The 12923-nt window shown below is 35.4% G+C and overlaps 1 protein-coding gene across 1 annotated transcript in view; it reads left to right on the top strand.

Moving 5' to 3' along the window:
• Window positions 1-10562, top strand: part of LOC149794898 (RRP12-like protein) — a 141065-nt gene extending 130503 nt beyond the window's left edge. Inside the window, exons 32-34 of the mRNA XM_089964536.1 lie at window positions 1882-1964; window positions 3004-3086; window positions 7353-10562. Coding sequence (XP_089820662.1) covers window positions 1882-1964; window positions 3004-3086; window positions 7353-7449 — 263 coding nt within the window. The 3' untranslated portion in view covers window positions 7450-10562. The remainder of the gene's footprint in view (window positions 1-1881; window positions 1965-3003; window positions 3087-7352) is intronic.
• Window positions 10563-12923: the final 2361 nt, after the last annotated feature.

Raw genomic sequence — 12923 nt, 5'->3', positions numbered from 1 at the left:
ATGTTGTATTCCTCTTTTTTATTTATAGACTTAATGACCTTATGGCATGTTGTATTTTCCCCTTGTCCATCTGCACATCACACCATGATGAAATTTTGCATAAAAGTTGTTGCCATTTAAACTTATGCTTGGAGAAAATATACAATGGAAATTTTGATTAAATGAGGACAAATGACAAAACCAGTTTGCAATACACTTGTATATTGACAACTTATATTTTGTGTTACCTTTGTGTTTTACAGTACAATCCACAATGCACAGAGTACATTACATGCACATGAAAAATCCATGAATTTGAGTACAGGTCACATGTTAGAAAATTTCTGCAACAGTCATGTTGCATTAGAAAATAAATACAGAGCATAAACACATCTATAAAAAAGATGATTGTCTCGTGTACTGTATAATCCATTGCCAACCAACATGTCACTAAAGTTAATTTCAATATGTATTTTCCCCAGAAGCATATGGTTGTTTAGTTGTTACAATACTTACATACTACATGTACTTAAATGGCCTAGATTTTGGGCTGCTTCAGTACCTGAGATAGCAAACATAACTTTCTCAATGAGGCTACCAAGGGAAAGAGACCTCTCACAGGGGATGCAAACCTGTCAACAAATTTTGTATTAATTAAGCAAAAGTAAAACTTTTACTTTTATAAAATACTCATAAATTCCAGAATAGAGTATTGCATACAGTTAAGATTATCCTGCAGAAAACAAAACTTGCATGAAACAATAAATTAATTTCACTCACCTATAATTGTGCAAAATGCAACAATTTATCACATTTCATTGCTTGTATGCAAGTTTGGTACCAACCTATTTTGATGAAGGGTGCATTGATTTTATAAAAGATTGTAGCTGGCTTGTTTTGATGAAGGGTGCATTGATTTTATAAAAGATCGTAGCTGGCTTGTTTTGATGAAGTTGCATTGATTTTATAAAAGATCGTAGCTGGCTTATTTTGATGAAGGGTGCATTGAATTTATAAAAGATCATAGCTGGCTTGTTTTGACAAAGGTGCATTGATTTTATAAAAGATCATAGCTGCATTGTTTTGACGAAGGTGCATGGATTTTATAAAAGATCGTAGCTAGCTTGTTTTGATGAAGGTGCATTGATTTTATAAAAGTTCATAGCTAGCTTGTTTTGATGAAGGTGCATTGATTTTATAAAAGATTGTAGCTAGCTTGTTTTGATGAAGGTGCATTGATTTTATGAAAGATTGTAGCTGGCTGGTTTTGATGAAGAGTCCACATACTACTGAGTTATTGCAAAAACCAGCTTCCATGGACCATTTGTTAATGCGATGGCAGCATTAAAACCTGGTTGCAGCATCAAATAATTGTAGAGCAAGGTATGAGTCAGAACTGGCAGCTTGTTGACATAAATGATAAGAAAACAAGGAATTTGGTAAAGTTTGGACCAAGAGCCACTGTCAACATGTGCATTTGTTTTTTATCACAAAGTCAATATAAGCATGACAAATTTTGGTAGTAATAGTAGACCATGGGACTGGGACTTGTATTTTTGTCGACATAGGTGGCTTGTGGACATAGATGATGTCAAGATAGGACTGTAGTAATAGTTCTTTCAAGGTATTATGATTGGGTAAGTATTACTGAAGAAACATAGTTTGCTAGAAACAAAATAGTACATTTGTGAATTCAGTACGAGTGTGACTGTTCTTTTCTAACCACTGAAGTATATTGCATGCAAAATGTTTGATTTTTCTTTGCTATGAAACAGTGACACATTACCAGCCCAAATTTGAAGTTGTCTTATACTTGTTTTTGTATAGCAGTTATTGCTTCTTACCAATAAAATTCATAACTTTTTAGGAAAATAAAAAAGACTTTATTTACTTTTTTGTTAGCTGGAGGCAAAGGAATTCACAGACCACTTGAGGTATCTCAAGACAAGAAGATTTCAGATTATGGTGCAGAATACAGAGCCAAGGTACAGACTGACTGATTTTCATGTTAATTAGTTTAATTTTGTAGGCATATAACCTACTTGTAAAATATAATAGTTTGGTATGAGATGCTTACAGGCTGCACAGGTGTGCTAATCATGCAGAGTTTACCATGTCACTCGATTTGAAATTAATTATGTACAAGAACTTGTACAATGAAACCTAAACTTGAAGAAATTAAAGTTTATGATGCACAAATGATATAAACAAAGTCTGGCTGTATCTCATTTTGTTTAAGGTTTCCTGCTTTGGCCTTAATCACCAAGAGAATCAAAGGGGGTCTGTTGTGTGTGTGTGTGTGTGTGTGTGTGCGCGCGCATGCATGCATTTTTTCCATTCATCTTTACACATGAGAATAAATCCGTTCAAGTATTCTCAAGACAGTTGTTAATTGATAAGCAGGGACTTCAGACTTGGATCAAGATAATGATTGTGTCATAGAAAATTTGGTGACTGTCATTACTTTGGACCCATCTCCAGAGGCCTTTAATACGATAGAAACAGTTGAAATTTCTCAGAATTTGAGTCAGTAAGGAATCGGTCTGCATGTGAACTCCCAAAGAACAAGAACAAAATCTGAGTCAGAATTTCAGTTGTCATGGTCGTATTAAAGCTAGAAAATCTAGGCTTTCTTGTATTCAAACTAGACAGAAAGTGGAATTCTCTACTCGACTAATATTCACAGTGCAATCAAAACCATTAACTCCTAAAATGTCAACAGAATAATACTACTACTGATATAGGGTGATTTGATTTCCACAGAGGACTGGATACACGGAAGGGAAAAAGGAATGGCATATATTCAGGTGTTATGGGTAAGAATTACCACCTTGCACTTTTTTTTACTACCCCCTTTTTTAAATATAGAAATGCTGGCAGCATCACTGTCAAAGTTCTAATTGGCAGACAATTATTACTTGATTAAATGAGAAAACTTAGGCAGTCAATCATCAGTACACCTTAATCATCTTTTTTTCATTACTGCTACCACTATTTTTATTTTGTTCAATGATTACATTGCAGAAAGCAAGAGGTGATGTGAAAAAGAAAGGTAAACCAGATCCATATGCATATGTCCCTCTCAACAGACAGCAGCTTAATAAAAGGTATTTTATTTATAACTTTCACTTTTAATAGCAGTCTAATATTATATATACAATTGAATTTGAGACCAAGACCATGAGTAGTCATTATATAGATTAAAATTGATTTTTTTTTTATCTTGATGTCATCTCATGCTTCAGTCTGAATGATGGTCCAGTCTCATGAATTATTGAAGTTTTGAGCTTGGTGTCATTTCATTGTACAAGAACAAAGCTATCTTTTGTTAAGTGAATTCAACATTTGTCTACCTTCTAATGAAAGCTGGTCTAAAATGGAATTTACTTGAAGGCTCATCATTATTTATGGGTTATGTGTTGGTATACTTCTGGGTCTAAAATGACTTCAATAAAATACCGGTATTTATGAATTATGGATTAATGTACATTTGATCCAGCTTACTTGTGACTGAGAATTCACATTTTTTTCATAGGTACCATGTGGACTTGCTTATAAGTGTAGTTCAGCTGCAAAATGCAAATACCCAGATCTGCCATCCCATGATGCACATGCAGATCTGGGTCTATGCAGTTTGCCCAGAGTCAACAGTAGAACAAGCAACATAGAGTCTGGCCTGCTGGTCCATTTTGTAGTGGGTCTATGTTATTTTGCAGTTGAACTCAATATTGAGTAAAAATGGAATGAATTTGTTTGGTAAACAATTATATTTTTATTTCTATTTGAATTTATTATATGCCTCTGACAGAACTTCATTTGTAGCAAATAAAATTTACATTGTATATTTAAATTATTTGTTGTAGCAATCACAAAATCCATGACATTTGGTATGTAACAAATGAAAGTAAACCTGCAATATTCATTTCATCATATGATTATTACATGTTGCCATTATTCATGCATAGACATCCTTGAAAATTAGAAAAACACTACATTGTTTTGATTCAGGTATTTATCATCTTGTAAGTGGCAGACAACAAGACATAATTGTACTGTTTTAGGCAGTGGTCATGGCTGTGTTGATATTTTCACACTGTAAGGGGCAGACAACAATAAATAATTGTACTGTTTCAGGTAATGGTCATGGCTGTGTTGATATTGTCATACTGTAAGGGGCATACAGCAAGAAATAAATGTACTGTTTCGGGCAGTGATCATGGCTGTGTTGATATTGTGTCACTGTATGGGGCAGATAGCAAGAAATAAATGTAATTTTTCAAGCAGTGATCATGGCTGTGTTGACATTTTCTCACTGTTAGGGGGTTGATAGCCTTGTAGTATTCTTTAGATCTGCATGTTGTTTCTTTGAACCTTTATTCATCACAGTGGAGTCAGTGTTTCCTTAAAACATTTGTTTGTGAAAGTGGAGTCAGTGTTTTTTTAAAGTTTTGTCTGTCAAACTAGAGTCGTGTTTTCTTAAAACTTTTGACTGTCAAACTGGAGTCAGTGTTTCCTCAAAACCACTGTCTGTCAAAGTGGAGTCAGTGTTTCCTCAAACCATTGTCTGTCAAAGTGGAGTCAGTGTTTCCTTAAAACCTTTGTCGAAGTCAAGTCAGTGTTTCCTTAAAGACTTTGTCTGTCAGAATGGAGTCAGTGTTTTCTTAAAACTTTTGTCTGTCAAAGTGGAGTCAGTGTTTTCTTAAATCTTTTGTCTGTCAAACTGGAGTCGATGTTTCCTTTAAATCTTTGTCTGTCAGAGTGGAGTCAATGTTTCCTTAAAACATTTTCTGTCAGAGTGGAGTTAGATTCCTTAAAACATTTGTCAAAGTGGAGTCAGTGTTTCCTTAAAACCTTTGATTATCAAAGTGGAGTCAGTGTTTCCCAAGAACTGTTGTTTTATGAATATTTAATTTGTATTGTTTGTTGGTATATTTTCAGTGACGATGTGTTGTATGTCTAATTTGTACTAGTCCAAAATAATAATAATAATAATAATGAGGACTTTGTATAGCACCTAATCTTTAGAAGCTCTAAGCGCTTTACAACATTAGACAACACCTATAACATAAAAAAAACCCATATATAATGATATTATTATGAAAAACAAACACCATGAAATTAAAAAACATGCTGAAAATATTTAAGGTAGGGAACATTATTAGGTCTTGAAGTTTGTTCATGCAGTCGAAATAAGTGAGTTTTAAGAGTACTCTTGAATGGGATCACTGTCTCTTTGTGTCTAAGTTCAGTGGGCAATTCATTCCACATTGCTGAGCCCTGGTATGCAAAAGAACGTTGTCCATATGACTTTGTTTTCATAGTGGGAATAATGAGTATATGATTGTTAGAAGAGGAGCGGAAGTATCTTGCTGGTGTGTACACATGGGTGAGGTCAGATAGGTATGTTGGACTGGAGTCCGTCAATGAATTGTAGCACAGAGAACAAATTTTGTGTTCGATTCTGGATCGAATGGATAGCCAGTGTAGGGTACAGAGCAGCGGGGAGGTGTACTCTGGTCATGGTACTCTAAGTATGATTTGAGCAGCTGTGTTTTGAACTTTTTGAAGTTTTTGAAGTAGATATTGAGATGAACCAGACAGAAGTGAGTTACAATAGTGCATTCTTGAAAGTACTAATGAACATACAAGTGTTTTAATGGCATTAACTGAAAGATATTTGTGAATGGAGCTGATGCGTCTCAGCTCAAGATATGCAGCCTTGCATATGTTCATGACATGTTGGTGCAACAAGAGAGTACTGTCCAGAGTGACACCTAGGTTTCGTACTGACTGTGAGTTTAATGTTGGTGTTACTGATATTTATTGTTTGAGGTAATGGATGTGACTGAGAGAGTCTTTGTGTTGTGATCAGAATGGCCTCAGTTCTATCATCATTCATCTGCAGCTTGTTACATGTCATCCATGATTTCACATCAGAAATGCACCTCTCTGCACCTTGGATGGTAGCATCAACTTCATTTGGGTGGCTAGATATGTATATTTGGGTGTCATCAGTGTACAATTGGTGAGACACTGGATGATGATCTATGACACTTGAGAGCGTTTGAGTGTATAGAATGAAGAGAACAGGTCCAAGAACAGACCCCTGTGGAACACCACCATATAGATTAACTGGGCTGGAGTATATTCCATTTGCAGACACAATTTGGTGTCCTGTTTACCAAGTAGGACTTTAACCACAGTAGGGCTGTATCATGAATGCCAAATACATGCTGGAGATGGTGAAATAATATATCATGGTCTGTTGTGTCAAATACTGCAGACAAATCAAGGAGGGTGAGGACTGTAATCTTTCTGCTATCCAAAGCAGAGAGAATGTCATTAACTACTTTTAGAAGAGTAGATTCAGTACTGTGGAAAGAGCAATATGCAGATTGTACATGGCTAAAAAGACTGTTTGAATTCAGATGAGATAAAAGCTGGGATAGAATAACCTTTTCTAAGATTTTTTATATGAATGGGAGATTAGAAACTGGGCGGTAGTTCTATATATCAAGTTGATGGTTTATCTGACTGGTGACATCTATTTGTAAGCATCAGTATTTAGATCATTATTAATTGTAAATATGTTTACTTCAATTCAAGTTAAAGGTACAGTCTTGATTCTGAACTTAAAGTTCAAAAAATTAAATTTTCGATTAAGTTGTGAGTTTTTCAGAAATGGTAATAGCAACCTAGGTCAGGTCAAGGGTATATAAACTTGTTTACGTAAAAAATTACTCATTCTTGACTTAACAGCCAAAGTGGAGTCTATCTTATTATTGTGTTTTGTTTTTAAAATTGGGTGGATTTAGTTATTTAAATTATTCTCTAGAATTACAAAGTGCTCAGTAATATTCTTTGAAAAATACATTAATTTGGAATTATAGTGAATCCATCTCCAGCATGTATTTGGCATTCATATAGGGACATTTTGGATTATATTTTTGTGACACATCAAAAGACTGTTAACACATCACAACATTCCTGGCCATTGGAACATTAGCACATTCAAGACGACAGGTACATCAATACACTCAATATCTGAATTTATTTGAAACACCACTGGAATTCAATTGGAACTGAATACATTTGGACTTGTGATAGAACTTTTAGGACTGTTTGGGATTTATTTCACAATTCTGTAAGTTCTTTTTAAATTTTCATTTTGATTTCAAGTGAGATAAATTATTTGTTGAATTTTACAAATCTTATTGGTTTTGTCTCCTTTTTGTTAGTCATTTTAAATTTTCTGTTAAAATGGAGTTATAGTGTTCTTAGAGCCATTTTCTGTTAAAATGGAGACATAGTATTTCTTCAAATGTTTGCCTGTAAGCATCTCATTATAAATTTATCTTTTTTTCCCCCCACAGGAAACGTGCCAAATTAGAGGGTCAATTTGGAAACCTGGTCAGGGGAGCACGGAAAGGAGCTTCCAAGGGGAAGAAGGCCAAGAAGAAACATAAATGAACATAATGTGTGAAAATTAAATGCATTCACTGTCAGTCATCATGATTTAGCGTCATTAACTTTAGAATATTTAAAACAAAATTTGGGATATTTCTCATCAGTGAAATGTATGTTGTATAATTCATTTATAATGAGAAGAAAAATTTGCGACATAATTTATGTGCATATTATGTCACAATGTTGTCCATCCATCCATCCATCCATTTGTATCTTTTATGCATTTCATTTTTACACAACATCTCCAGTTTACCTATATCTACACTTATGAGGATGGCTTGTACTTGGATGAGAAAGCATAATACAAATGTTGGGGTCAAAAGATTATGGTCACCATAACTGAAAGAAGAAAAAATGGTTTCCGCACAATTATACATCACGTACCTATGATACCAGATTTTGTGGATAGCTTGTACTTGAGAAAAAATACAAGCCTATGGATATTGTTGTCAAAACGATCAACTTCACTGAGTGAAATAAGAAAATATCTTTTACACAGTAACATTTTACAGTTTTACATCATATACCTCTGCCAATCTTTGTGGCTGGTTTGTACTTTGGGTAAGGAAGAAGCTTATCAGTTTTATGGTCAAAAGTCAGAGGTCAAGGTCATTGAGGCTGAATGGAGAAAAATGTTTTCTGCAAAGAGTGTGTTTGTGTTCGACTATATGCTTTCACCAAAAAGGCATAGATGACTTACATGATGGGTAAGAAAGTAGTGTATTCATTTGGAAGTTAAAATATCAAAGGTCAAGATAAATGGGATTGAAAGAAGATAACTATTTTTGCATAATAACTTTTGTTTTAGATTAAGTACTGCAATCAAAGTTTTTGGAGGGCTTGCATTTATGGAATAGAAGAGGCCTATTGGTTTTAAGGTCAAAAGGTCAAAGACATTGTGGCTCGAAGAAAAATGATTTTTGAATTTTAACCTGACATTTTTGTACAAATTATTTGCTGAACATGTGTGCTTCAAATGCATTATTTGCCATGCTTGTATATTTCAAATATATTAAATATTTGCTAAACTTGTGAATTTCAGATACATGCAATGTTATTGAATATATATATGTACAAAAGTTTGGAATATCTTTTTACAGATGACATAGGGTTTTAACTTAAATTTTGTAGACTTCAAATACTAATAACAAAGATATTTTGAAGCAAAGTAAACAATTTCATGTTACTGGTGGAAAAAATACAGTAGCGTTGTTCATATCAGTTGCAGCCAGAGATTGATACTGATATATTATTCAGGGAGCCTTGATAGATTGTGTGGCAGATTACATGCCCAGCCAAACCAGGCAGGCTGCCAAGGTGTTTTCTTGAGGAAGACACTTAACGTCCCTTTCTTCAAAATGAAATAGCAGTATTGCCATCATCTGAAAATTAATTACTTTCTTCTCTATCCAGATAATTCGTGTACTGGTGAGAATCAGAAATTTTTCCAAATATTTTTTAGGTAAAATAATATCTTAATTGCCATGGCAGTCTATCGATGTATCCGAACAAGTACATTGTCTTCATTGGTAGGCAGATGCTTGCAGATTAATTAAGAACTCTTGCATGATAATGTTTGCAATGTTTTTTTTTACATATAAATAATTCTGGTTGCATTTCTAGTGTTTGTTTTACTTTATGTTTGTAAAACAATGACAGTCTGTTCATTGTGTATATGTACTGTTGTTGATAATAATTCTTGTCTTTAAGAATGGAATTTATCAGTGAAATAATAAACATCTATTCCTATTATCTGACCTAAAAAATCTGAAAGATAATCGGAACTTTCCTTCAGAAATGCATGCAAATATCTGAACATTAAAACTCCAAAGCTGGTGATCATTGCCCTAAATATATAATGAAGCCAAAATCACTTAGACTGGCTAATGGGGTCAAAGGTGACTGAGCGGTCTAAGGTGCTTGCATTTACAGATTAATCATACATCTTATTTTTGTTTTTGTGACCGCTTTGGTGGCCTAGCGGTTAGAGTGTCTGCCTCAGACCTGGGTGGTTGTTGGTTCGAACCCCAACTGATTCATACCAAAGACTTAGAAAAATGGTACTAACAGATGCCTTGCTAGGCACTCATCATTAAGAGGTTAGTGTTAGGACTGGTCGGCCTGGTGTCAGGATAATGTCACTGGATGGGACATGGTGCTGCATGTGTGCGGCATGATGCCCCAGTGCTAGACATCACTTTAAACTGCCACACTGCAGACATCATAGCAGTTGACTGAAAAATTGTTAAAGCTACATTAAAAATCTAAATCACACATATGCACACCTCTGTCTTTATAAGTTCTAATCTCAGCTCAGCCAGTATGGGCATGTAAGCTTATAGCTTGCAGTGGGTCAGTGATTCTTCCTGGGGTTTTCCTCCACCAAATATACTGACCACCATGTATAACCTATTATGTGCTGAAATTGGTGTTAAATCCCACAAAACCAAAGCCAGTTTGGCAGGTTCAAGAATTGAATTGCTGAATGCCATTATTTTTCTCTGGCTATAGGTATAGACACTGACCAGACTATATCCAGAACAAATATGCCATTAAATAAAAGAGACTACAAGAATTTGTTAACCTCGTGTGTTGGATCTGTTGATTGCTTTATGAGTAATAAATGTAAAATGAGTTTACATGAAAAAGGAAAAAGGACACATAAATCAACTTTAGTGAGAATAGGAATTGATGTGCATGACTGTTGTGTCCATCTTTGTCTATCAGCAGCTGTTAACATAATAGAAGCCTTCAGTGACATGTTGGCTCAGTGTAAGACTGATGACCTGTGATTTTACAGTTATAAGGTGATTCATTAATTCCAGCAGCAGCTGTGTGAGTTGAAAGCTTGTTTTTCTTTCATCATTACTTTTAACAGGCTCATGGCTCACTTTGTTTAGGGAACTGCTTAATCATATGTTATGAGGTGTATCTGGTGCTTTTATTGCTGCTGACTGACTGCTCATTTAATCATGTGCTAATTAGGGCAATGAAAGCAATTTTGTTGCCAGAGTACTCAGTCAAATGGTTTTGGGTACAGGTAAAATGTTCCTTAGTTGGTTTCAACTTATATATTTTATTGTTGTCAGCTTAAAAATAAACACTTGTTTAAAGTTTGCTTTGTTTGCTGCTATTTAAAATAATGCAAATTTTGAAAATATGTCTGGAAAATTGGAGGGTCAGACTATTTGTGTTAATTATGGAACACTCAAAGTGCCATTACCCCCACCCACAAAAACATTGATCAACTGATTCTTTTCAGTGGTAGTCATATACATGTATATATTAAATCATAAGTTACCTTGTTGACAAGTCCTCTCGATGATGAATTAGTTTGAATGCTAAATTAATTCTTGCTAAAAATGATGCCACTTAAAATTATTTAATCTCCATCTAGTCATTCCATCCATTTCACTGCGCAATAATCATGCTATCTGCCCATAGGAATCACCATTCATCAAATTGTCTATCTGCCCATAGGAATCACAGTCTGCCATAGGAATCACCATTCATTAAATTGTTGATCTGCCCATTGGAATCACAATCTGCCATAGGAATCACTATTCACTGATTGATCAGTCTTCCCATAGGAATCGCCATTCATCAAATTGTTTGTCTGCCCATAGGAATCACAATCTGCCATAGGAATCACCATTCATTAAATTGTCAGTCTGCCAATAGGCATCACAACCTGCCATAGGAATCACCATTAATCAAATTGTTGGTCTGCTCTTAGGAATCACAACCTGCCATAGGAATCATCATTCATCAAATTGTCAGTCTGAAGATATGTTTTTAGAAACATTCCCTGGTATTTTCTAAGTTGTAATAGAGTTTCATATGTGAAAAAAAGATGACATATCTTGAAAGATGTAGAGGTTTTCTTTCATCTGTCTGTACTGAGCTCTGGTCCTGGCAGGTCTAAAATCATCTTGAATGAATTACACAAATTCCTATATGTCTGTACTGAATTCTGGTCCTGGCAGGCCTATAATTTTCTAGAAGGAATTAAGAGATTCCTATATGTCTGTGCTGAGTCCTGGTCCTGGCAGGCCTGTACTCCTCTAGGTCGATTAACATAAATTCCTACATGTATATCCTGGGTCCAGGTCCTGGCAGGACTATAATTTTCTAGATGGAATTACACTGATTCCTATAGGGTCCTGGCAGGCCTGTAATTTTCTGGGTCAATTAACACAAATTCCTATATGTCTATGCAGAGTCCTGGTCCTGGCAGGCCTATAATTTTCTAGATGGAATTACACAAACTCCTACATGTCTATACTGAGTCCTGGTCCTGGCAGGCCTATAATTTTCTAGAAGGAATTACAGAGATTCCTATATGTCTGTGCTGAGTCCTGGTCCTGGCAGGCCTGTAATACTCTAGGTCAATTAACATAAATTCCTACATGTATATCCTGGGTCCAGGTCCTGGCAGAACTATAATTTTCTAGATGGAATTACACTGATTCCTATAGGGTCCTGGCAGGCCTGTAATTCTCTAGGTCAATTAACACAAATTCCTATATGTCTATGCAGAGTCCTGGTCCTGGCAGGCCTATAATTTTCTAGATGGAATTACACAAACTCCTACATGTATATCCTGGGTCCAGGTCCTGGCAGGCCTATAATTTTCTAGATGGAATTACACTGATTCCTATAGGGTCCTGGCAGGCCTGTAATTCTCTAGGTCAATTAACACAAATTCCTATATGTCTATACTGAGTCCTGGTCCTGGCAGGCCTATAATCTTCTCAGTTGAATTACACAATTTCCTATATGTCTATACTGAGTCCTGGTCCTGGCAGGCCTATAATTTCTAGGTGGAATTACACAAATTCCTACAAGTCTGTACTGGGTCCTGGTCCTGGCAGGCATATAATCTTCTTGGTTGAATTACACAGTTTCCTACATGTCTATACTGAGTCCTGGTCCTGGCAGGCCTACAATTTCTTGGTGGAATTACACAAATTCCTACAAGTCTGTACCGAGTCCTGGTCCTGGCAGAGCTATAATCTTCGTGGTTGAATTAAAACAATTTCCTATATGTCGATACTGAGTTTTGGGCCTGGCAGGCTTATAATTTTCTATGTTGAATTACACAAATTCCTACATGTCTACTGAGTCTTGGTCCTGGCAGGCCTATAATTTTCTAGGTTGAATTACACAAATTCCTACATGTCTACCAAGTCCAGAACCTGGCAGGCCTATAATTTTCTAGATGGAATTACTCAGATTCCTATCAGTGGCAGAGTTTTACATTCCTGCCATAAAACTGAGTGCATTATCTTATCTTAGAATAGTGTCCATCGATCTATTACCAGTTTTGTTTCCACACAATAACTGGAATTCACCATCTTTGCTTACCAGATTTGGTGGATAGCTTTCACTAGAAGTAAGGAGAAAGCTTATTGATTTTGGAGGTCAAGGTCACTGTAACTTCAATTAGAAAAATGGTTTTTGCATAATGACAACAG

The sequence above is a fragment of the Sinohyriopsis cumingii genome, chromosome 7 (assembly GCF_028554795.1).
Source record: "Sinohyriopsis cumingii isolate HCF-2022 chromosome 7, ASM2855479v2, whole genome shotgun sequence".
Classification (NCBI taxonomy): Eukaryota; Metazoa; Mollusca; class Bivalvia; order Unionida; family Unionidae; genus Sinohyriopsis; species Sinohyriopsis cumingii.
Note: the sequence above shows the minus strand (reverse complement) of the source record. Positions and strands in the feature narration are given on the sequence as shown.